We start from the raw sequence: 26,838 nt of genomic DNA, 5'->3' as shown, positions 1-26,838 counted from the left end.
CAATGATTTCACCCAGCTTTCATGTCGAACAGACTCCAGGGCTCCTACACAGATGGAGTCACAGGAGGGTTTGCTACACAAACAGAGCCTGGCTTGGGTTACAAATGCTGACTGTTGCATGACATGGAACACAACTGGGATATTAGACAGCTACTGGAGACAGCTCTGTTGCTTCATGCCAATGAATGCTTTTGCTGCCATATATTCCTGCAAGAGCCCTGCCTGCTCCTGGCTTGCTACAGGTTCAGGCACACTGAGAGACGATGTTAGAGTTGCAGTCTAAGGTGTGAACATGGCTTCTTTTGCAGTTTTCAGGCCCACAGCCAACAGCAGGTGGGCTCACCAAGTCCAGGTAGAAGTGGGACTTGAGGAAACGGCGGTAAGAATCCTTCTCCATGAGGATAAATATTTTTCTCTGAGCCTCATCAAAGCAGGACAGTGTAGGCTCCAGCATATTCCGGCTTGTCTTGTCCCGTGTGCATGAATCCAGGTTCACCTGCAGGCAAGAGGGACAGCATAAATAGCATCTGTCCCAGAAGCAGCTAGCATAGGTAAGGGAGAATCCAATCCTCACCAAGTAAGCTTAAGCTCTTCTTGAGGGGCAGTTGTCTGAAATGGCCATTTGACATTGTGCAGCCTTGGGAGAATCTGTGCAGTCAGCCACCAGGGACTGGCACACATGCCTCTGGGTGCGATTAGCCAGTAAACTCAAGTAATTGCACAGGAGCAGCCAGAATACTGGAGAATCTTATTCCTCAAAGGCTTTTCCCACCTGAATATGTGGGACAGCCATGTGGTCGTTAACTGAACACCCTTTCACTCTGTCCAAGTTTAATTTTTAAGTAATACAAATAGCATCATTCTCTTGCTAATGAGAAGACAAGCAGCACCCTTCAACTTCTGTGACACTACCAAACCCCTGCTTCCCCGTGTTTCTCACCTGGTTGAGGATTTGGCGTGATGCCCATGCCCAGGAATATTCTCTAAGAGATGGTGCACATACCTCTTTCGTTGCCTGCACAGAGATGAACTCATCGTAGATCTTTCTAGCCTTGGGGCTGAGCTTGGCTGGTGACTTGGTTTTCTTGTAGTCCTCACAACTGACCCAGAACTCAATGTTTTCTTCACTGTACTCAGATTTGAGAAAAGCCCGGAAAGCAGCCAGTCCTCCTATAGATTGTTTAGAAGAAACCAGAGCAGGTCAGACTGATAGTTCCTGTGACTGGAAGTGCCTGTGAACTCCAACACCTCGGAAAACAGCAATGCTGGGTTCTCCCTCCTAGAGCTGAATGAGCAACTCCCCTGCTGCAGGCAGTCAGAGATGCTTGTCTGCCTCCACAGCAATTGCTTGTGCAAGCCGAGGGAAGGTGGAATTCAGACAGGCCCCAAAGGGATGTCATGCGTGGGTCCTCAGCTGCCTACTCCCAAACAGTGACCTTTAGTGACACAGCCAGGAGAACACACGCAAATCATATGTCCCCCGGAAGCCCTGAGAAGACAGCTAACACACACTGCAGAGTCTCAGGCCATGGGAACAGTGTGAAGGAAACCTCAAGGACATAAGTTTAGCCTGGAACTGATGGGAAGACAGACTCCCATGGGCTCAGCTGGAAACAGTTTCTCCACTCTCTGGCTTGTTTAACCCGCTGTGTGGTGCAGTTTTGGTGCCCCTGAGATCAGCTTGCACAAGGACTGAAACAGGGCACTCAGGAGACCACTGTCTGGGGAGGAGGGAGGGAGGAAGGGAAACAAGTGTGGCACCACTGTGACCACCACAGCAGGCAGCGTGCAAAGTGGAAGTGAGAGGGGAAGCAAGATGGACTAAGCACACCTGTTTGCAGGAGCGTTGCTGACTGCTGAGCAGCCACACAACTTGGATTTAGTTCAATAGGTTCTCTTCTCTTGCGCATACAGTAGAAAGGGTCAGTAGCTGAACTCAGCTCAGCTGCTGAAGTAGTAAGAGATCTCTTCTCAGCAAGCCAGAGGACAGCATAGGAGCCTGCAGAGTTGCCCCACAGAGCCATAGGTATAGGGTCTTTCCTTTTCTAATTGCCCTCACAAAAGGAACAGCTTACTAGTAGGTTGAGGCCCTGTTCACAATCAGACATGCTTCATCATTCCTCCCAGTGACCCAGGAGACCAAAGGAGTTATTGTATACTGCCAGGAGACAAAAGATAACATGTCTCATGCCACCTCCAGGGACTGCTCAGCATGCTGACTCCCCCTCAACATCTCTAGCAGAAGGGCTCTCTCTACTTACTGTCATGATGGATCAAGTTTTCCAAAGAGTCTGCCCACTTTCTGACTTCCTCTTGGCTAACCCTAAAAGGAAACAAAGGAAGATATATAGAGAAGGTTTAAGGGGAGTACAGAAAGGATAGATTTGGGTTTTTTGTTCAGTACCATTACAGAGTCTCTTTCCATAATTGTTCAAAGGCATACATGCAAGACCAAGAAGGAAATGTCTACCTGGTTTACAGGGGACCTCTGGGAATCCCAGAAATTCCAGTTTGCATTTCCAGTCACCAGCCAGAGGCTGGAAAGGAATTTTTCTAGAAAAATAGTTGGGAACTCTATTTTGTTGGCTGGCTGCATCTTTCTCTGGGGTATGGAGCTGAGATCACTCTTTCAGGTCACATCAGTGAGCTCCAAAGAGAATCAAAGCCGATTTCTTTTAATTTGTCAGAGTAACACTGGTTATAGAGAAAAGAGGGAAATGAGGGAACTACCATACCACATTTGCACACCCTGCATTAATCTCCCTACCACAGAGAGGTGGTAAGGGGGCATTCTAGGGCTTATCTGTTCTAGGGACATGTCTTGGCCTTTAGAATTCTCCTTAGAGAAAACAACATCTGCTTACACCTCAGTGACAGAAGTGATACCTTGACAGGCTGCTCTATTTTTTTTTTGTGCCAATAACTCTGTGCAGCTGCGTGGACCATTGCACAAATCTGTCTAAAGAACCAGTGCTGCTGATTCTGAATTACGTGAAGTCACACTAGGTCTTGTGATCACCTTGTTCCCCTGCGCAGGAGACTGCACAAATCTTTCCATACGCGCACATGCTTTGAATCACCGGAATGTTGGTGGGAAGGGACCTCGGGAAGTATTTAGACCAACCTTCTCCTTGGAAAGGGACTGTCATCAATACTTGAGAACTATTGCCCACACTAGAGTCAAACATACATGCCTTCAGCACGTACTGGAAAGCAGTAGCAGCAGAAATGCTAATGAAGTTCAGCTTACTGAAGTAATAAGCAAGCATCCTGTAGCCAGCCTGGGCTTAACTACATAGCCACATTTGCTCTTACCTCTGAGTAGGAGATATTTTCTCCTTCTTGCCCTGGGAAGAACTGTAGTCACAGGAATCTGACTTCTGCAGCAAGAAGCCCAGACGATGTTTCATATCTTTGGCACTGAAAAAAATAATTCAAGAATGAAATGAAGATAGTGTTTTAAAACTCTTCCTGCAGCCTCTTCACCCACTATAAGTACTTTCAGAGATAGTCAGTGACACAAATGCAGGTTGCTGTCATTGATTCCAGTGCTGACATGTCACTCTTCATAGTTTGTACTTCTGTTAAGCATCAGAGTCAAATAAAAGTAATTTCTCACTTTCAACAGCACAACCTTCTTGTTGAGAAGAAGGCTGTCATCAGCCTGTGGGAAGTGATAGCAAAAGGGGAGAAGCTCCTATCGTTCGTTAGCAGTAAAAAGACTGCGATAGATAGGTACCATAATTCTGTAAATGTGACATCTCTCTCTGAATTGATTTGCCCAGCTACCAAATGGCTGGTTTTAATACACTTACCAATCCACCCCTATAGCCCCTGCCTTCTCCACAACTCATCACTGGGCTGCACAGGCAACCGTGCCCTCCCGGACCATTCCACGAAGCAGCTGTCTGTGACACAGAGGGAAGGAAGCAACGGGCTAGGAGCAGGATTACATATGGTGAGATCAGGAGATGAGACCAGATCTTCACTAGATCCAGCCCACACTTTGATTGCAAGTTATTCCTTTCTTCTACAGCAAGCTCCTAAGAGGATGCATGCTTAACTTTGTTCTGCTTTTCAGCATGCTCAGGACCAGTGCAGCCAGTGATGGGCTGCACAATAAAAATACGCAACTGATATTGGTCTCAGCACCTTTCAGGATTGCTTTCAATTTAAGAACGATGGTGGTAGTTAATCAATCCTGCTTGCTCAGCATTGTGAGCCACAGCCTGCCTCAGGGTGCAACACTGGTATAAGCAGGAAATTCTCCTCTTGCTTCTCATATCAGAGCTTAGAAAAGACCAGGAGTATGTGCTGTTAAGGCTGAGTCCTGGCAGCTGCTTGGCCTCCCAGCACTGTTTTTTGCTCCACTAGTAGAACTCTTTCAGCAGTCTAAGATGTATCTTATCCCACTGCTTGCCTATTCTCATAAATGTTTTCTTAACAACTTGAGCAGACTCAGTTCTATTTCAGCAGTACTAAGGTGAGAGTGAAGAAACTCACAATTTCTCTAATGCAAGGCTCTTATGACCAGGACAAATCTAGGCCCTGACCAGGTAGAAGCAGGGAGCTGAGGATGCGCTAGCTCTGCAGTGCCAGACTCACTGTGATGCCAGCTGCCACAAGAAGAGTAAGACCACTCTGCTTCTGCAGGAGGAAGGCAGCAGAAGGGAACAAGTCACTGCCATTTGCAGTGACTTCTGCAACTTTCTGAGAGATGGAAAATCCTGAGGATACCTGGACAGAGTTAAAAGATGTCATTTTTTTCCTGTGGATTTTTTAAAATGCTCTTTTTTTTCCCCTAAGTTTTCTTTTTTTTTTGGGGGGGGGGTGTACATTTTTCACCATTTTTTCAGCACATTTTTCAAACTGACCACAAGCAAGGATTATTTTTCCCAGATGAGAGCACACCAGGGTACAGTCTGACCTGGCACCACCCGATTTCACAGTGGCAGCACAACCCAGCCTGACCCAGGCCACACCAACCACTACTGCATGCCAGGGGACAGCTCAGGTCAGGCCCACACTGGCCCCTCAGTACTGTGCACTGGGGGTACAGCCTGACCCCACTGCAACCCCACGCCGGCTGCTGCCGCACCCAGGGCCACGGCACCATGGTACCCTGGCCAGCCCACACCCTGCTCTGCCTGCTGGCACCCAGGTGCCTGTAAACAAGTCATCAGTCTTGCCAAGCTCAGCTCCTGCATTTGGGCTGGGTTTGGGGGAACAATTCTCCATTTTTGTGAAATCCGTCCACCTTGCTTTCCCCTTAAAATCAAGAAAAGCAAATTGCCTCCACTCACTAGAGAAAGAGGGTTCAAAGGAAAAAAGGAGTGCAAAGCCAGCAGCAGAAGCAGAGGGCAGTGAGATTAAAATACAGCACCGCTGAGAGCTGCTTGTTTTGCTGATAGGAAGGGTGGGTTTAGAGTTCCTACAGGTACAAAAAGGTATAAAAAAAAGCTACAAAATTTAAATGCACAAAACCTTTATGCAATTCTGTTTCCAAGTGATAGAAAAAAAAAGCCTGAAAACAAATCATTTGTATCTAATCTTACAGAAGAATCGGAGCCAAGCCTGCCACTCCTGTTTCAGACATAAAATGCAATACATCAGCATATCTACAGACTAACAAGACCGTAACAGATGCTCAGAAACAAACAGTACCTTTTCAAGCATGTGGCTGGCAGTGCAGCGAGTCCCTTGCACATCTTGCTCCAAAGGTCAGCTCTGTATTCCGGGGAAAAAAAATGCAGGAGGTGATAGAGGCTGTGTGAGGGTCCTTTGCCGGCTGCAGAATTCAGTCTTTTCTCTAAGCCAGCTGCACTGGCTTGGCTCTGTTTTATAGCCTAGCCTAGACAGCCCAGCAGCAGTGTGTGACCCAGTCAGGAGACAGCTCAGCAGCAGCACCCATCCCCTTTTTGCCCACCCAGGAGGAAGCTGGTGACGTAAAAGCCAAGACAAAGGACTGAGTGGGACTGAAAACCTTACCAGAAATGAAGCTTGCTGTCTGACTGCAGAGGTGGAATCTTTCAAGAGAACAGAAAAAATCTCTCGGGGCTTTCCTGTATTGCAAAAGTTGGAAGGGTGCAGATACAAACTGAAGGAGATTTCGGAAGGCCTAGGATAGTGAAAAGGGTCAAAGAATCAATCTGGAGAAGTGAGATGAGCTTTGTGGGTTTTTCCATTCATTTTCCCCTTCTATTTAAAGCAGCCTGGAAAAAATAAGAAACAAGAATTTTAAACAAAAAAGGCTCCCATAATCCCAACAAATGCAGGAATAGGAGCTTCAAGGAAACAAGAACAGAAAATCACCAGGGAACCACCCAGGAAAATGAGATTGTCTCTATTTCTTTTAAAGCCATAGGGATATGTACCTGTGGTGATGCTGAAAGAACAAGCTCTGAGGGGCAGATCAGTACTTGACCACAAACATATGCATGAGTTAGCACATCCCAGCACGCTTACATTTGGAGACTGTGCATGTACATGTGTTGAAAAAAGAAAGACAGGAGGCTGAGAACATGGCTGCTTTGGATATGCTGGTATTGCTGTAACATTTCATCCTCCATTTACATTTACCTCTACTAAAAACCTACAGCCTTTGGACTTGAAAGTACAGACTTCTACTGGAAAATACTTCATTAAAACAATATGCATAACTGTACCTGCTCTGAGGGGATTTCTGGCAATTTTGAGCCTGCTGTGCACTAAAGGACACTGGTTACCTGCCCAGACTCTCTGCTGCTGTGGTGGGGACAGGAAGGGTCCAAGTAGGCCAACCTACCTTTGCCTCCGTGGGATAGAGTGGAGTCTCAGCCCTCTGAAACTAGTATATGGCCCCAGATATTGGATACCAGGTCACAGTAGTACATCTTGTGCATCATCCTCCCTCCTTCTCCAAAGTGGCATGCATCAGGAAGACCTAGCAGCTTTAAAGGCATGCAGGGTGCGCTGGCACTGCAGGCTTGGCCCTGGATGTGACAATCCACTTAACTCACCATGCTTCTGCCTGCTGATCCAAATAACTCCCAAGCTTTACCATCAGCATCCTCCAACCTGGCCACAGCAACTGATGTCCCTGTGCTGGGCTGGTATGATTTTAGGGGCCTTTAAAGATCAGTTCAAAGCAAAATACTACTTTAATCTTAAAACAACGCTTGACCAGAAGAAAGAAACACCTAAGGAGCATTTAGTAAATGCCAAGAAATTCTTCACTGTGGCCTGGAGGATACAGCTAGAGACAAGGATACTAAACAAAGCACTCTCTCCTATCAGCATTGCTAAGGGATAACTGCACACTTGCACGTCCTCACTCCCACACGAAAGTGTACGGGTGACGCAAGCGGAAGGCTGTGGGAAGAGGCAGGGAGAATGGAGATGCTATTTCTGCGGTCATTGCCTAGAGTCAAGCTACCGGAGGCTATTGCCCTCCCAATAGCCTAAAACTCTCCTGCCTTGGTCCCTTCCCACCTCAGAGCAGCATGCTGTGGGATGCACTAGTGCACGAGGAAGGTGGCTGCTTTGTGTCACTGGAAACAGAGAAGGGAATGACATGGGAGCTGTGAGGATGTGCAACTGAGACAGAGCCCTGTCATGAGCTTCTCCCCTAGTCCATCTTGCTGAGGCTAACAGAGGCCCACTCATCTTCCTTCCACTCCTATTAGTCTTGCAAAGGCAGCCAAGTTCCTTGGGACCAGGCTAGCAAATCACCTGGGTACTCTGGGGACACGGGCAGAGCACTGAGAGGGCCTACTGGCTGCTGGCACGGCCCATCTTGCTCACAGACATCACCACCCCAGTGCATCTAGCTCTGGATCTGTTTTACAGACAGCATTGGTGAGGACTCTGTGTGGCACCTACACGCTTGAGAAACACTGTCCATGGTACAGGGCCTTGGCTGTAAGACCCACACAAGCATCTGCCACTGTGACACTGCTGCATGGGTGTGCAGCACAGTGCACACCCATGTGCCAGGTCCACGTGCCAGGTCCTGCTGCAGAGAGGGGCTGGGCTGAACTCCCCAGTTTTTTTCTTCTTCTCCCCCACCCCAAGCACTCTTTACATGAAAATCCTTACACTCTAACTCCCCGCTCACTAAGTTCTTCTCCAAAAAAGCACATCATTGGGATAAGATTTCCTTCAAGTAATAATGGCTACATCTTCTCCACATGTGTGTGCACCTTGAATTATGGCTAATGAGCTGACAGCACTCTGGGAGGACATCAGAGTTTAGATGAATCAGTTCAGCGTGTGCCTTAGCCTGACACTGTAGACAGCGAAATTTCCTCTCCCAGGGCACTGACTGTGGTCTGCCTTCTGTAAGAGATATGGGCACAGCCAAGTTTGTCCCCATGGGTTCCCTTAGCCAACACTGGGATTCCCAGAAATGATGTCCCACAGCACAGGCTGAGGAAATTATTCTTTCCCATGACTCTGCAATGCACAGCCCGGCTTCACGCATGACCACAGTCACAGCCTTCAAAACCCAGTCCAAAGATGCAGCCTTTTAGGAGAAGGCATCTCTTCCTGACTTAGTCCTCACAAAAGGAATAACTAACCACTCCAGCATGTGGTAAATTTGCTGCTCAAAACCTTTTGCAAGTGGATGCACCTTCACGTTCACGCAGTCACCTTTTTTCTCTTGACCAACCTGAAGAGAAATTTTTAAAGATAGAGCGGTTTTCCCCGCTTTGGCTCATTCTTGTAGTTTCTTGCTGAACCTGCTCTTCTCTACAGAAGGCAGTAGATTCTAGGATCAGGTTTCCTGGCACTAACTTCATACAGTTCACACAATCAAACATCACACATCACATAGTTTTCCCATCAATCTCAGTTTTTTTCCACTTACATATGCACCTACAACATCAACAGTATTTCATAATTTCTTAGTGCTTGGAAGTTCCTGTTCAGTTATCTTCCTGAAGGACCATAATAGAGTTTGGGGGATTATTTTTGTTTGCTTCAACCCCTAGTTTCTTAGTTGCCTACTTATTATTATTTATCAAAATATCTGGGAAAATCAAAATAAAAAATTCATTTTGTATCAATGGTAGACTTTTGTCTGGCCCCTAATGGACTTTTCTTTCCTCCTAGTTTGGGTTTGCTAATAAAATAAGTAGTCTTCTATCTGACTATTGCTGTTCTTGTTCCCAGAGTCTCAAACAACAGAAAAAGCTACAATTTGTGTAATTTTCTTTCTGATTTTCCAAATCTCTATCTCATCTGCCATCTTGATTAACAGCCCCTAAAAAACTTCCTCTTAATCACTACAGAAGTTCTGAATAACATTAGACTGCAAGCCAGTCCAGGATACACCTATACACTGACGCTTTACCAATACTAAAAGCACTCTGAAATCTCTTGCTTAGCCAGTTTAAGTCCATTAAAATCCAACATGGATTTTACGATATTTTAATCCAAATATTGATAGCAAGTCATACGCATTTAGAAACATATTTCAGCACCACATACCTCTAATGAGGTAGCCTATCTTTCCATAAAAACATGTCAGCTAGCATCAGTTATATCACCACTTTCACAAGCGAGTCTGCTATCATCTACACTAATAGCACTCCTGCAGTGACCAAAAGATTAATAGCTCTACGACAGTATAGCTTACCCCCTTTTACAGTATGGCTTTCTTTCACTCTTCTGGGATCCTCTTTTTTTCTAAAATACGTTTAAAATGACTATCCTTGGTCGCAAGAGCTTTTTAGCCTATTCCTCCAAGAGTCTTTGTTGCGAGCCTGTTGTACTTGGTTGATATAAAAAACCCTAAACTGTGCCTGGGGCTGTGCAGCCTCCAGACAGGGGTACACTTGCTGGGGTCCATACGAGGGACACCAAGCAGGTGCTCGTACAGAATGTCCCAGCTCTGCCCACAGCTCTGCTGAAGTCTCCCAGTGCTAGGCCTCCACTGCTGCCATTACTCCTTTTGTTCCCCAAATGCATGTGTGTGTGGGGGGGAAGCAGCCGATTTTGTCCTATTTGCGTGCAAGCAGCAAGCTCAGCACCGCACCCCCCGCCAAAAGAGCTGCGAGTGGACTGCAGCTCCCGTCAAGCAAACATTCGCTAGAGAGACACACATTCGCTGTGGACCGCTCCCAGCAGAGAGTTTTACCTTCAACAGCAACCATATGTAAGCATTTTCACTCCGTGTTTCTACCTGGTGTGCAGTGCAATAGGAAGTAAGCTGCTGTTCATGCAAGCACACCACTCTATGTTCCTTCACGTTCTTCTTTGCAAGTTGTTTGCGCTTAATATTTGAAGGTTACTTAGAAACTCCCTATGAAGACAGCAGTGGGAACAGCTCTAACTAGCCTATGTGGGCCCATCACCACGCTAGCTAAAAGACGCAGTGTTTTGTGCACACCCCGTTTAGGGATCTCTCACTTGCGGGCTGATTGCTTCACCCAAATGTGCCATAAGGTACAAAGAGAGGAGGAGGCATAAAGGGAGGCAAAGAGGGTTGATGCGTCAGAAATTAAGAGCATCAACTCCTGCCTGTACAGTGTACAGCTAAAACACTCCTCACACCTTCTGCACCTTAGCAACTCAGCTGTGCACTGACTTCTTTTCTATGGCTTCAAATAACTTGGCTTTCTAATGTGCGTGAAGAATCTTCCGCCTAGGCAATTACTAGAGGACATGTAGTTACATGGTGCAAGGCTAAATCTTTCCTAGCTGCAGATCCAAGGAGATAAAGTGCTGCACCTTAACTTTTGACAAACCTTCTTTCCTTCTCTGCTTTCCATTGGCAGCTGAGCATTACTCGAGCTGCTACACCAGAAAAGACCATGCTAGGGAACAAAGGCTACAGCTTCGTTCAGAATTACAAAGCCCAGTGGCTTTGCGCACAAAATGTGCCCAGGGGACATTTTGTCACTGGGGTCATGGCTCAGCATCCAAAGCACACTGCTTACTGCTCTGGTCACAGTTTAGTTGTTTAATTTTCTAAGCCTGCTTACAAAAGGCAGCCTGGAAACAGCAAGCATCTGTCAATGTCTGCCTCAAGGGTATGCCTGCTATTTAAAAGGTGATGTCTGACAGGTCTGTGGCTGGGCTTACCGAGCATCACATCACGATTGCAGGCTAGAGAAACACAAAAGCAAGGACAAGCACCTGCAGCAGAGAAACAGCAACCATTCAAAAGCACTTTGTGGTGCCAGCTTGCTAAATACAATAGCAAAATTGACCTGCAGTTGAAGTAAATGCCTTTCACGTGCCCCCAACCTGAATGGCAATTCTAACAGGTCCAGTTATTCAATGGATCAGTCAGCCCTAATGTCTCTCTCTCACAGTCTGGGGGGCAGCTACTTTAGACAGCACACACACAAAAAACAGTAAAATAAGAATGCACTGAAAAATAGCTGATTCTAGCCTGAAGTTCCCTGTTCTGTGTCTTGGAGGTGAATCAGACGGAAGGAAACTACAAAAGTGGCAGACTCCCAGTGTAGCAAAAATGTGGAATTGAAACAGCAGGAAAAAGTCACTTGCTGAAGTGAATGATTGCACAGAAACATGTAGTAGTATGTAATGAAGACTACTACAAAAGAGTCACCTCTCGGTGAGTTCTGTTTTGCTCATACTATTTAAAATGTATGTTGCAGCAGGGATTAAAATCCAAGCAGGTCTGAGCTCTGCTGTGACACAGAAAAAATAGAGAAAGAGCTGGGAGCAGAATCAATGGCACACAGCATGTAGTTGTGCCCTGCAGCTGATGATCACAGTATCAAAGCTGAGAACACATCTAATGCTTCATCAGTTAGACACTTCTGCTTCTGGACAATTAGGCTTTCTAAGAAAGAAAAAAAAATGCTCCACGGTATTTTATTTCATCCTTTCGAACTTCCTAGCAGGGTATGGTTGCAATCTTACTGTCTCTTTTGAAACTGTATTTGCTTGTCTTTCTGATGTAGGCTGGACACTAAAGACTGCAGTTACTGGCTCAGCTGGTGAGACTCTTGTAATCTTCCATCCCAAGGCCCATTTGTGCTTTGGTGTTTCAGCTGGGAAAACAGGCTTAACATAGAAGAAAACATATGGGCTTCTGCACTTACTTTGAATCAACCTCTAGTATCCAAAAACTGGCTCTTTTAATACAAGCACCACTTGGAAATTTCCATAGGGAAAGGTCTCTAAGTGAAGCAATTAAAAAGTAAAATAAATAAATGAAGAGATGCCAAGAAGAAATCCAGCTTCCACAGCAGTACCAGAACATCTGTGGCCAGGAGCAGTCCATGTGCTAAGTGGTATCATAACAAGCCTTTCCCAACACTTTCTCCATTCCTTGCTCAGTGTCTGCACTGCTTTACCACTGCTGGGGAAGAGCTCCCAGGTCTTGCAGATGCCAAAAAAAGATGCCAGACCTCAGCCAGAGGAATAATGGAACTGAAGGTGCAGGAGGCGGCCCTTCTCTTCACATTTTAAAAGCCAGATTGAGCATCTTCCTAACCAGATGTCATCAGGATGGTTGCTGGAATTGCTGACCAGCATTCTCTGGCCAGGGTGGCAGACAGGTCTGACTGGGTGGCCACTAGGTGACTTCCAGGTGTCACACTTGTGAGATAGCCCAGGTAGCAGAGCAGAGCTGCCTGTGAGGAAAGGGACAGGCGCAGGTAAGGCCTGTAAGAAGGCACGAAGGGACAAGAAATTGAACGGTGTAGATTGAGGAGGACTTAGTGCTTCACCTAGGGTGACGGCGGGGGAAGATCCTTTCTGACTCAAACAGATGTTAAGGTTGAGCTGATAACTCAGGACAAGATGAGGACAGAGTAGTCCTTAGACTTCCATATAACATGAAAATCAAACAAGATGCTTCCTGCTATTCTCAGAGGTGGACCCAATAATTTACATTTTGGACTTATACTTCCTGAGATCAGGTATGTTCAGATCCAGGGCATCACAGAGACATTTGTAGTTCTGAAAGGAGTTGTATTGCTCAGCATTATCATGGTATAAACTATCATATTCAAAGAGCTTGATATTCCCTAAGTAGAGACTGTTAAATTGTATTTACATATAATAGGGAATTGCAAGTCTCTGGTGACAAATTGTGCTTCCACATTCTGTTAAATAATGCTACAGTTCCGGTCAGTCCAGCTAAACTTCATCCACAGCATTTTCATCTGAGATTGCCAGTCAGCTCAATTTTAAGAGCTAGTCCCACCTAGAGAAGATCATCATACACAGTACAAGAGGATGGACAAGGACCCAGCTCTGCTACAGAGAAAGCTAGATCCTCATCAAAACACGCATCCTGTCAGTCAGTAAACCCTCTCTTGGCACTCTTAGTTGTCATCCTCCGCCGCTGCAAAAGTCCTCGCAGCATGATCACACTAGTGCCCTGCGTTCACATCCACTCCACAAGATGTGCCCTAGCTCATTCCCATCAGGCTCCGGCCACACTCCCCCTCACCCTACAAGCATCTCTTGGAGTGGCCACAGAGGGAAGACCAGGTCAAAGAACAGACTGGCAAGAAAGGGGGAAAGACAGCAGGGTCATCAGAGCCAGAGGAGAGAACAGGAGACAGAAAAGTGCACAGCAACAGAAAGGGCAGAAGGCCATGTGAGGAGACACGCTAGAGATGAGCCGTGGGAAGGAGAAGGATGCATCTCCTGGCATCTGAACAAGACTGTCCATGGGAACGTTGTCCGGCAGCTGGGAATCTCCTAGGAGACTTGGCTGTCACAGGGGGAGCATGTCCATGAGCTGCATGGCTTACTACCCTCCAAGGAAGGTCACTAAGAGCTGAACCAGCACCACAAGGCTTCTGGGATAGTGCAGAGGGATCTCCGCTTAGCATTGTCTCTAACAGTCTTTACTGTTTTCTTGTGCTCGAGATTCATAATGGAGAATAACTTACTTTCTCTCTGAGCAAGAGCAGCTAAAAATACTGCTAATATAATGAGGAAGAGAGATAAATTTACAAGGTGGAGCAAGAAAGCCCAGAAGCCCCTTACAGTCATTAGGCACTTCCGCAGCTCTCAGCTGGGCTCATCAACAGCAAATGTTCTTGTTTGTTAGGCAAAGAAGGAAATTGCCTAAGACACTGGCAAGCCTAAGACACTGGCAAGACACTGGAAGGCTCCATATTGGAGTGATTTCTTCCTGTTTCCTCTTCCTTTCACATGCCTCTATGGGATCTGCCTCACAATCCTGCTTTCTCCAAACCCCTAGCATCTCTTCTATCAAAATATGTGGGGCTTTAGCTGCCAGCAGGTGTGCACAGAGCATTTGGTAATGCACCACACCAAATGCTGCACTGGGAGAGAACACATTGACTATTTGCCCATTTTCTAAGTCGGTAGCAAGTTTAAAAGAGGAGTTTCTTCTTAGAGACAGAAATTGCCAAAAATTCTCATAGCCTTTCCAATCTCATTATCAGATAAGGTGTTGCAATTTTTGCCCTTGTTGGAGATTCTGTCCCCTCTGATGCAGGCCAGCACATCTGCAGCTGAAGCACTACAGGTTTGTCATATTATGTTAGGCACTTGCTGATAAAAAAATAAATAAAATAATAATAATAATAAAAAGCAGAGGCCTCAGGAGGGAAAACAGCAGAGAGGTCAGGCTACAAGACAGCTGGATCCCTGCTGCTCTCACTCATTAAGACACTGTGACAGCTACTCCTGGCACAGCGGTTCAGCTGCAGAAGGGCATAGAAAGAAACCTACCTGTGCCACAGGACAGCCAACTGCCTAGACACCTCTCCCAAGAAGCAAGAGCTCTTATCTTAACAATAAGGCCATTTTCCCTTGAAAGAAGCTCAGCCCTTTGAACCAAAAAGCTGGGGTGAAAACCTTGACCTGGTGCTGTCTCACACCTCTCTCCCATCCATTCAGGCTCTAACTGTATTCTGTTTAATGCACAGCTTTGCACAGACACTGAGTAACCCCTACCCCTGTGGGACTAAAGCGAAGGAAGTTGCCAATTTAGACTTTGAATCATTCCAGAGGCTTTTGGGGGTGCTTACATCTCCTGTTCAAATAGGCAGGGCCTCCAGGGAAGTTACCTTGCAATCTGAGTGGTATTTAGAATGACAGGCAGCTGATATAGAACAGGTTCAAAGGCAGTTTGGGAAAGATAACTTGGGTAGTTAGTGGCCTGGCTCTCCCTCCCCATAGCCACAATAAAATGTTTGATGCGTCTCTTTTCTGCACTTGATCACGTTCCTGCTGCCTCTGTGATTCCTATTATGCAACTGATTGACTTTGCAAGATATGAGAACAAAGTGTTTCCTTGCCCTGTTCCCTGATGTGCATTAAGTATGTTAGGTTGAAAGACTGAAGCAGAAATCAAAACAAGCCCTAAAGCCTGGTTTCTCTCTTAATCATTGAGCCTTATATCTTTGTGAGGCAAGGGCATCATCCTTGGCATATGCTACTGGCCTGCAGAGCTCTTATGTTGCAGCTTCCTGGTGTTAGGATTGTGAAATTTTCTGTATCCAGCAAAAAGATGTGTTTCAGTAGGATTTTTCTCTTCTAGAGTTAATGAGCAACCCCTGAGACAACTTCAGATCAACTGGATGTGAAGGAAGTAAGCCTTAAGGCACAGAGGCCAGCTGTCTTGCCAGCTGCATCCCTATCACAAAAAGTGTAATATGTCATCAAGAAAGTGACTGGGAACCGAGGGCATTCCCTGCTCAGTGAACGCTGTATCCCATGAAAATCTGTCTCTCTCAGGGAAGCTCAGACTGCTCCTGCTCAAGAATTCATACATATTCCCCACTGCCCTGGGGTTGGCATATTCCAGTTTAGGACTTTCTGATCACTACAAAGTCCCCAGGGCTGGTTTGTTCATAGGATTTTACACCACGATGTTCATGCTAGGAGGGAACGGGCACTGCTGACCAAGCAGATGGCACCTACATCATGCACCTTCATAGCCAGAGTACGTCAGCACTGAGCTTAACGGACTTATTCTGCTTCATTCAATCTGGTGTTCACTAGAGAACTTTGTGCTTCTGCTTTCTCCATTTCTACTGCATCCAGCTGTACACTGTCTGTTTTTATGGCTCCCAGACAACAGAGGCTGAATCCTACTATGGTGTTTTGCTGCTTTTTAAATTCTCTAATACAGGCACAGTTGGTCCAAAACCATCAGTGCAGTGCGGGGAGGCAGTTGGACTCTGTCAGTAGCAGAGACTTAAGTGGGCTCAAATTTTAAAGACATTAGCTCTGAAATCCTGCTGCTTGTCTTGAGTCACTGGCAACGTCACAAAGCAATGTGCAGCAGAGGCTGTAAGGGGAATAGGGACAGCTATAAAGAGCGGACTTTCTTTTTCTTCTGTTTTCCTTTCATATTGAATTGTTCATGAAAGAGCGGGGGGAAAGGATATGCTGCCTCCAGCCTGAGATCAGCCCAGCTGTGCAGCAAATCCTTCAATCTGAAACAATCTCCACTAGACCTTACACAAAGCAGGAATATACCCTGAACCCTCAAATGACCTGCAGTACACGCTCAGGTGTTATCATATGGAAACATGCAAGTTATTCCCAGTTGAGACATCATCCAATTTTTATCCTATTCTGCATTCTGGAGCTGCTAATATATTTTCAGGAAACCTGTTTCAGCACTGGTGCAGAAAGATGACTTCCATCTCAAACCACCTCCACGGCTGAATTATCTGGCTCCACGGTACCTGTCTCAATTTCCCAGAGCTTCCAACTCAGTGAAGCAAATACTTTGTCCAGACGCAAAGAGAAGTTCACCCATCCCCAACTTGGTTGTTGACCTATCTGAACTGATGCAGCTGTGGGGTCTGAAAGAAGGTCACTGAAATAAGATGATAATCAGATTCCCCAGATGAACTTTTCTCATGGGAAATGCTATCCAAGCTGGCTTTCAGAGTGGTCCCCAACTGAGAGGTTGACACTGCTTTACAGCACCCTGTCAGTGCAATAGGTTGCTCTGCTGATACACCGGATTGGGACATCCAAGGGGCTTGGGCGGAGGCATACCTCCTTCTTGATAGGTCCAGAATATTCAAATATACATCCATAGGAAAGCAGTGGTGGATCTAGCACATACAGGGCTAAGAAGCACTGTAAACAAGAGACATGGTAATGAGACATGTTCACCTAAGGAAAGACATGGAGAATTATAACATGAGCAATCCAGCATAGGGAACGAAGGAAGGGAGAGCATAGCATGCTGTCCTCAAAGGCAGTTTGCTGAAGGTCACTGCAGGAAAAATGGACAAGATACAGAAGCTCTCAACCAAATACACAGCTAAGCAGCTCAAACTTCTTCCCTGGAGGAAAAAGGCCATCAGCCTGGGGCCACCTCGCACTGAGAAGCAGGACTGGGACTATGCAGCCAAAAGCCTCATTAAGCAATCACAACAGGAAGCAGCCCAAGGGGCAGTGGGTAGTTGGAAATTCATGGCAGCTGGGAAAAAAAATAAAAGGCAGTTGGGATGCAGCAGCAGAACTGAAAGTTTGCAAGATGAGAAAAAGATGATAGATTGCACAAGGGAAGCAGAGACCAAAGAATGAAAGACCTGGAAGTACAGACAAGAGAATATCAAAGCCTGGGGCAGCCCAGTTTTGCCAGAAAAAAGGGAACAGCAAGGCTGCTGAGAGCAGGGCAAGACACAGGAGGTGCAGAAAGCCAGGCATATCACTCTGAAGCCATAACAGCACCCTTCTTGCAGCCAACAGCACTGGCTAAACTCTCCAGATCTGAGAATTATTTAAGACAGGAGATGTTTGGGGGAGGAGCTGCAGGTGCCATAGAAAGCTAGAGTCTCAGTGCATTATAATTACAGTGTGCTCATATAGTTCTTAAGGCAAGAAACTCCACTTTTCTCAGTGGTTTAGAAATGTCCTTGACTCTTAACTTGTCCTTAATGACTCTTAAGACCTTCCCTTTGTTTTTCTGTCTGAAAATATGGGTTCATTCATACTGGTTAAACAACACCAGAGGTTTACTAATAATACCAGATATTTACTTATGACTATATGTAGAAAAAAAATGTGTATTAATATTCAACGTGGGATCTTATGAAAGGGAATGCTCATAGTTATTTAGAAAATCTTTAAGTAGAACTATTTTATGTACTTGTAATAATTATCTTATAGGTTTTGTTCACTCAAACTCTCACACTCACATACTCACAAGCACCATGGTGCAAGTGTCCAAGGGGTTTGGACGGGATCATCTGTGTGTGACACAGGACTCATCAATTATTATAGAGCAATTCTTGGCCTCTGAATCCTGCCAACTTCAGCTTCCATAAATGTTCAGCCAGGTTGCTACCCATTGTCTGCTTCTCCAGGTTTGGAATACATGTCTCATTTCCTGGGGGTCTAAGAGGAAAAGGAAGGGTCTGTGATATGCTACAACCTTGTTGTCATCCTCCCAGTAGGATGTGAGATCTCCTGCTGATGAGTCGTCTGTGCTGTGGTCTTATCAGAGCACAGGCTTTTGGGACATGCCATAAACACACTCCTCAATTTTACTGCTGGGAATAGCGTCCTGGAAGCAGTGTTCTTCATTAGCAATGCTAGTCATTCTTTTATTCCATATTTTGTGTTTACACACAGATTTCCACTCAGACTTGCCTCAACCTTAACATTTCTGTTACAAATCTCTACATACATTTATAGGGGATAACCAGTATATTCTGCTCTATTCAGATACTCAGCAACAGGCTGGAAGATGGGTATTGCTCTTCAGGAAAGCTGTAGACCAACTGGAGAGAGTCCAGAACACAGATATATTACAGAGACGGAAGAATGAGAGTTCATTCAGTCTAGAGGTGAGCAGAAGAAATGGACACAGGGTAATGATACAAGTAGTACCTAAATGTCATATCCATAAAAGGTTGCTCTTACAGAGAGAAAGATGATAAACTGATCACCCTGTCCAAGCTGGTTAGGACAAGAAATGTTTGTCCTGAATTACAGTAAGGGAGGATTAGATTAGACATGTTCTAGCTTTAAGATTGTGAAGTACCGCACTGCATCACCTGGGGAAGGGCTTGTAAAAACTACTTAGAAATGCTTGTATCAGAAGTTTACTTGTCTCTGCCTAGCTTTGCAGGGTCTAGATGTCCTCTACACACACCCTCAGTGGGGTTTATTCTGGAGGTGATAAAACAGGAGTCTAAAGTTCAGCTTTGCCATCCATATGTAGGTTTTTTGGCTAAGTGTTGGGTGCACAGTAGATACTGCCCCCCAAGATTTGCCTGACTGCTTCAATCCAACTGCTTTTGAATAAGCACCAAACAGCAGACATCCACTGGCTCCATACAACCTATCTTCAACGAGGCTGCTGCCCTTTGCAGTCCAGACCTTCCTTCTCTTACCAAGCTTTGCTACTGCATCTTCGACCACTGCAGTCAAGCTACAGCTGCATCATCAAACCTGAAGGCTCTCAGGCTGCAAACTCTGTAAAGGTCTATGGCGCCCAAGAGCAGCCTTTCTGCAGAAGTCATGCTGGCCCAGGCAACACAGTCAAACTCAAACTACAATCTTTCATTTGGATATAGAAGATCATTGTCTCCAAAATTTCCCGTCTGTGTCCCTACGCTCAAACTTCTATTTTTTTTGAGCTGAGCGGATTTCCAAGCACTCTGCAACCCTGGTGAAAGTGAGGTTGATTTCCTGCCTAGAGAAGGCAGCTCACAGAGACCAGTCCCCAGGGAAAGGATGATTTCAGTATTTCTGAGTTTCCAGTTAATTGTGTTTACTGAACAATACATAACATCAGAGTGTCTTGAGCCTTGGCCAGATATGTTAAGGAAAATAAAGACAAATCTAGCCTCATGTTAGAAAACCGGAAAACCTCCTCCAGGTGACAATCACAGAATGTTTGTGGTTGGAAAGGTCCTCTGGAGATCATCTAGTCCAACCCCCCTGCTCAAGCGGGGTCATCTACAGCATATTGCACAGCATCATGTCCAGGCAGGTTTTGAATATCCCCTGAGAAGAAGACTCCACCACCTCTCTGGGCAATCTGTTCCAGTGCTAACAGGAAAAAGTACAGAGACAGAAGAGCACTTCCATCTAGTGCCTGTCTAGTGATGCTCCGCAGCTTGACAGACTTTTCAGGAGACCCTACTTTGAAATGCACTGTTTGTCAGAAAGTAGCAGTAGCATGTGCTTCATGAGAGGCTGAGCTGGGAGCCAAGGATGACTCCCATGCGAGCTACACCCTCACCAATAAGGGCCCTCCTGCAGGGCCCCAGCAGGACAGGTAGCAGAGGAGCTAACAGCCCATTGACAGGCCCAGGCACCGCATGGAGGCTGACCAATGTCATCCATGAAGCCTCATCAGGAACAGCACGAGTGGGGCTGGAAACAAGCCTACCTATAATGCAGCTCAACAAAGGATGGAGGTCCCAGGCCTGAGCTTAAATGGAGCTCCTGGGCTGTGGGCAAGGCATGGGCAGGGGCCCAGGTGAGGCTAGTCAGGGCAATAAACTGTGTCTGTTCTCTGGGCCTACTTCTCAGCTAGGCAGAACAATCTCTGAAGCTCCCCAGGAAGATCTGTGCAGCATTGTTTGTCCTAGACAGGAAGACAACCCTCAGATGCTGCCTGGCTCCTCTCTGATCCATTCCAATCTCATTCTGCCACCTCCTCACTTTCTTCCTGGCTACAGTGTCACCTGGGCTCCTGCTGATTCCTCCTGCGGTCTATGAGCAAATCTTGCAAATTGCTCACAGTAATCTTAATTCTGCTGTATCTGTCCAGCAACAGTCCCATTAGCCACCAGCTCCCTCCTCATTCTCTAATGATTTAAACCACAAACCCATTTGTCATGTTACATCTTTTTTCCCAGTGAGTAAAAGTCAATTAGCTTTTTCAGCTTTGCACTGAAATAGCCCTGGCTCTGTCTTGCTTCTTCACTCTACCAAGAAACATTCAACAATAATGATTTGCCTGGATGTCTAGTGCTCTGTTACAATGAATTTCAAGCTCTCTGAACTTTTCTATCTGCGTATTAAACACCTGAAGCAGGAGGTACATTTTGCTGCCAGAAATTCCAAAATGAATTAACTTCTGAACCTATTACTTGGTTAATTTTTAGATTTGATTTTATTCTTTATGAACAAGAAACTAATGATGATTTTTGCTACCACGCCTTATTTACCATCCTAAACTATCTTTTCAACAATGTTTCTCCTTTTATTTCTCCCAAATTAGTAGAGGAACAAACCTGCTTGAAAAACAAGAGCTCCAACAGGTCTACAGGATCAGACCTGCTAGTCTGTGCAATCTAAGCATGCGATGACGGCAAGTGATTGTGTGGCCATCAGTGATTTCCCCCATCTGTCACAGCTGGTGGGGGGGACATGCTAGCAGGTGCTGTGGGATAAGTAGTAACTGCACAGATTCCAGTCACCTGCACGAGCCCAGCAACATCAACAGAAAAGGGAAAACATCTGTATTTACTAACCAGCGACGCTGGCAAGAGATGAAAAGCACTATATACCTTTTATTTTATAACAAAATTCTCTATTTTAAGCCATTTGCATGAATCCTAAAAGCCCCAATGAGTTATGGTGGTTTGTCACGGGTGATGCCGGGATGAGCCTGTCGTATGCTGTGACACAAGGCTCTCCTGATCACTCAGGGCATTGGGAATATTGATCCAGACTGCGTGGGGTGCCTGGTCACAGAGCAGCCGCAGTGCCCAACAGTGCCACCCACTAGTCACTGCTCTGTGACTAGGACACACCTGCTTGCGGGCTGTCGTCCTCCCTCGGATCAGGGTAAATGTTGCCTTTCGCTAGCTTGGAGACCCTGGCCAACACCAGGTGCTGTCAGGACAGCGATAGCTCCAAGCTCGCTGTAAGGTGGCTGACCCTGGTGGGTTTGGCCAGTGCTCAGTTTGTAGGTAGAGATGTTGTTAATGACCCAGCCTGGGCCTCAGTGAAGATCCAAAGCTTGAAACATAGGACAGTGGCTGTTGCATTCAGAAGCAAATCAGCTCCAGACACAAACTCTCAAAAGGTGGGGTCCATTTCCTTTGAATTCGTCAGTATTACGGTACGATAAACTTGACTAGCGTCTATTAGTTGTAAGAGTTTTACAGTTAAGATAGAGTAATGTTTCTAAAATGAAGATTTCAAAACTACTGTTCTATCCCTATTGATCCTTTAAACTGAAGGTACAGTCATTACTTACAGCAAATTCAAATTAAATAAGTGTTTTTATTAATTTCTGGATTGCCTGTCACATTTAATTAATGAATATGCAATTCAATTATTAAATAAAATGATCTTACATGGGCTTAGCTTCATCCCTATTCAATAGTGAATCTATACATTTGTGTACATTTCCTTAAGGTTAATCACACGTATTTTTGAACTAGAACCTGAGAGCAAAGGCTTGGGAAGGACACACTTTCAAAGAGTAGACCTTGGGTCTCCTCTGTTGATAGCTATCAGTCATATGCTGGTAATGGCTTCCATTACCCAGCCTGACTCTCAGAGAGTAGCCAACCTTTCTTCTACCAATATAGTAAGATACAGACTTTGGATGTTGCCTGTTAACTCACTTCCAAAAGAAAAAAGGAAAAAAAAAAAACATCTTTCCATAAGTGTTCTGTCACCAGAATCTCTCTGGGGGCATGCCACACTGGATCTCTTAACAATCCTTCTCCGAGGTTGATCTGTTTTTCAGGAGATGCCATGTTTCCCTTACCAGGCTAACAAGGAAGAAACACTTTAAGCTAATATCAGCTCTCAGGTTCCTGCCAGGGTCTTTCCTGGGTACCACTAACACAAGATGTGCAGCATAAGTCAGTTCTGGGAAGGATACCTGCTATTTAAATGAGAGTGAACAAGTGCACAGTGAGCTGTTTGTGCAGGGTTTGCTAATCTCTGCTTCAGCCTAAGAGGCAGCAGGCAAAAGTCACCCCGCCTGGCTTCAGGCACAGTTCACACAATTAGAAAAGTATTAGCTGAGCTTAATAGGAAAATCAACATTAAGCAGACAGGAGCTGGTGCAGTTTTTAAAAACAATGTAGTGTTTTTCTCTGGCAGCAACCCAGGCTAATGGAGGACTTCCAGCATCCAGAGCAACCTCAAAATGAAGGCTTAATTGGCCTTTAAAGCCACTCATATAATTACAAACACTTGTAATGAAGCATGATAAATACAAGAGCCTAGGACTGTGCTTGGAGGGAAAAAATTATCTCATCTGTCTCAGAAAATTAATCAAAGCTCTTTTACCTCTTTCCTTACATTGAAACTTCTTTCCAGCTCCTACTTGGCTTGCAGAGTCCACTTTGGTGCTGGCTTCCAGTGCAGTGCTGATACCAAATGGAAATTCAGCATCATCCTGCAATTAAAAATACAAGGCAAAAATTCTGCTCCCCCCCTGCTTGGTGCAGGTGCTTCTCAGACACTGGGTGGATTAGAGCAGACTTAGACTGCCCACTGCTGGTGTGCACAGAACAGTCCTGTAGTGGCTAAACATCAGCTTTGGTGAAAACTTTGTATTTTGCTTCTGTCTTAAATCTGGCCAAACAACCCTCCACAATTTCTGACTGACAGGGAGATCCTCATGTAGCTGCTCTCTGAAACATCCTTCCCTGTCAATTACTCAGATACAATAGTAGCAGCTGGAGTACTTGCCCAAGGCATATTGAGGTACGTTCCCCCCATACCAGGGACCTGCAGCTCCTAGAAAGAGTGGCTCAGACAAAACTGGCTGGGAATCCAGGGTACAATTCCCTCACTTGTAGTGCTGGATCGAGCCAAAGGTCAATGGAGTTTGTGCCATCTCACTTGTTGCTCTACAAATTTCTAGTTCGCTGGGGACCTACTTGCACCGAGCATCCCTTTTGTTTATACTGGTTTTCACCACATGCTTATGACTTGAAACCTCACTTCTCTATATGCATCTTGGCCTTCTGGCCTCAACACTGCAACCCTCAAGCTGGGGAGCTCCAGTGCTCATTTCTAATGTGTCCACATATACCTTACTTATGGTCCACAGAAAGCCAGTGAGTCCAGCCCAGTGGGGACAGAGGTAAGAATTTTCTATCCCATTCAAAAAACTCACTGAGGCAGGACTTAGTCAGCCTCCTGTTAACTTTGTGGCATTCAGCTACAACTAAATACACTTAGCCTCCATCACAGGAGGACCACTGTTCTCCTGTGACTAACACACAGTTTGCCAACATCTTCTGTCCAAGGGCTTGACTTCCACATGGGTCAGATTGCATTAAGAAATACCACAGGCCATCCTAATGCCTAGTGCTCTTGAGTATTACGGTGCACCAGCTGATCTACTAAAGCAGGCAGTGTTCAAGCAAAGGGAGAAGCTAGGAGCACCCCATCCCACCGTGAAAAATAGCAGTTGATGTGAAACAGCTTCCTCACCATTAAATGTGAGGCACCATAGCAGTTCCTTGGCACAGCCCCTAAGTCCTCTCCTTCTGTCTCGTCACTCCAGCAGTACCAGCTCTCTCTGCTCTGCAATCTTCTACATGGGTCACTTCATCCCAGCTTGCTTTTACCTGCATGGGACTGCCCAGCCCCAAGTCCCTGGTCCTTTATGATTCCCAAGAAGGCTGCTCTGTCACACTGGGATGAAGAAAAAAGAAATTTATTGTATCTCCTTTGTTCTGGGCTTCCTACTTTGCTCTACTGGCACTTTCTAGAACACTACTGGGAGCTCTAAACCTTATCCTTTCAGCAAAGCCTGAAAATACAACTCCCCTCCCTCTGCTTCTCTTCTCATACCCTTTCTGTCCTTTTCCCTCCCTCACTTGCTTGAATGTCATTCTAGGAAACAGATCTCAAGCCACTCAAGGAAACTTTGATCATGTCTGCTCTATTCTATTTGTATTAATTTGTCCTTGCTTGAGCTATTTTTTTAAATCATTTTACAGCTTAAAATACTAAAATGTGATCAACTCCTGCTTAGTTAGGACTAGGTACAAGCTTCACTGCCCGAAGTGACTACAAGCAGAAAGCAGAGATAACACAGCCACATGAAAACAAACACATCTTGCAGGAGCTTGAGTGGGACCCCAGAGCAACCCACCTGTGCAAGAGAGGTTTTCCCTCACTTGTCATGGGCTCAAGCCTAGGGTCTGCTCTGGCTTAGCCCCAAGGACTGGCCTACATGTAGGAGTGAGGTTCCTTCTCATCTGTGCTCAAATATCCATCACAGTCAGTCTGGTTAAATGAAGGGTGTGGCAGGCACAGATGCAAACCAGTAACATGTTCTTTCAGCAGCCATAAAAGGATTACAGTCCAACCGCTTCTTGCAACAGAGACTATGCAAGTTCCTGAACTCAGTTACTAGATAATGACCCCAAGTTTTGAGAGAGCAGTCTGCAGGCCCTCAGCACAAACACAGATTTCTTGCTGACGGGGCTCTGAGTAGAAGATGGTGATGAGGAAACCTGTGCGTTATCTCCTAGCTCTAGACACTGGAGATTCACCAGAAGCTACAACGTATAGGTTGATCAGATGCGTTAGATAATAACATCTTGGTGATTCTCAGCAGAGTCAGGCATTTCATTGATGTAGATAATCTTTAAAGTGGGGGGTGAAAGTGGAAGGAGTAGGGTGTCCTGAAATGCTGTTCAACAGACAACTATGCAACATGAAACACTGCACACTGTGCACTGGTACTCATTCATACACCTTGCTAGCTCACGCCAGAGCTACATGGCTGTGCTCAGTGTCCATGGAGGCCACCAGATTCAACCCAGGCACTTAACAGACACAGCACAGCAGGGACAGAGCCAGTAGCTCTAGGGTCAGCTCAAAGTTTGAGAATCATTTCAGAAACTGCAATGGAGCAGCGACAGCTCTAAATGTAGCCTCTGAATGAGGCACGCTAAAGCTAACAGTTTAGTAGACATCCTAAACAACACACGAATCTGAGGTCTCCAGACCTGGCAACGTATTTAATTTCTGTCAGTTGGATTAGGAAAAGACCTTTCCTGAACCCCTACTTGCATACATGTGCAGCCAAGTAAAGCTTGCAAGATACTGCCCTTGACTGTGTGCCTACCTCAAGCACTGAGATTCAGACTGACTTAGGCTCTGTCTGGGGTAGTGCTCATTTGCCTGGGCTCAAGACTTCCTCTTCTTAGTCCTGGTCAGATGCTCAGCAGACTGTCTTGGGCAGCTGAGGTCAGATTCAGGCCTGAGTTTGCAGACTTGAAGGAGCCCAACGCCCTTGTCAGCCAGATGGCTGACAGGGAAGCTCATACTCTCGCCAACTTCTGAGGTGAGTTTTGATGGGTACTGGATAGCAAAACTGAAGGTCTGAAAGAGGCCTAGTTCACATGTGAGCTTTCTCCTAACCCACAGATTAGATGATCAAGGAACATGGGCTGCAATCTCAAGTCTAAAGCCAGAACAACAATCAAGACAATACTCAGATGGCCCACCAAGAGACACAGCAGGGCTCAGCTATAGGGCATACCACTGACATGAGCTCTCACCTCTACCTCAGGTTGGCCCAGTTGTTTTCAGCTCTTGCCAGCTAGTCTTTTTGGTGGCTGCAGTCCTGGCCTTGCTCAAAGAGCAAGCTGAACCTTGGGGGAAACTACAACAGGAGAGGACGTGGTTCTCCAGAAAAGCAGCATAGTAGCGATAAGGAAAAGGAACAGAATTAGTGAGACCACACAGCCAAATCTGCCTGTCTTTAGTCACAACTGACCCAGACCCAGCACAACTGTTTACAACCAACAATAACTGATGGTGCAGGACTTTCCATTACTCGCTTATGGTAGGAAACCTCGTGGCCAGAATGTTATTTTTATGACTCCATCTGACATGATCTATGGTCTTGCCACGCCTCCAAGGTCACATCTCTTTAGCCTCTGCCCTGCTGCTGCACTCTGCTCTCTGCCC

The 26,838-nt window shown here is 45.8% G+C and overlaps 1 protein-coding gene across 2 annotated transcripts; it reads right to left on the bottom strand.

The window, feature by feature from the left end:
• Positions 1-2: 2 nt before the first annotated feature.
• RGS4 (regulator of G protein signaling 4) lies at positions 3-5,797 on the bottom strand. Of its 2 annotated transcripts, XM_062581640.1 has the most exons (5): positions 5,665-5,797; positions 3,316-3,420; positions 2,262-2,323; positions 1,004-1,170; positions 3-496 (listed from the first exon to the last, which is right to left on the bottom strand). In XM_062581640.1, exons 1-5 carry the CDS (start codon positions 5,706-5,708, stop codon positions 245-247), a joined length of 630 nt encoding a protein of 209 aa, XP_062437624.1. In that variant the 5' UTR covers positions 5,709-5,797; the 3' UTR covers positions 3-244. The 2 variants fall into 2 exon arrangements, with proteins under 2 accessions (XP_062437624.1, XP_062437625.1); XM_062581641.1 differs by lacking the exon at positions 1,004-1,170 and having other exon boundaries at positions 426-496; positions 5,665-5,794.
• Positions 5,798-26,838: the final 21,041 nt, after the last annotated feature.

The sequence above is a fragment of the Rhea pennata genome, chromosome 8 (genome assembly GCF_028389875.1).
Source record: "Rhea pennata isolate bPtePen1 chromosome 8, bPtePen1.pri, whole genome shotgun sequence".
Taxonomy (NCBI): Eukaryota; Metazoa; Chordata; class Aves; order Rheiformes; family Rheidae; genus Rhea; species Rhea pennata.
The sequence above is the reverse complement of the archived record's forward strand: the minus strand, read 5'-3'. Positions and strand labels throughout refer to the sequence as shown.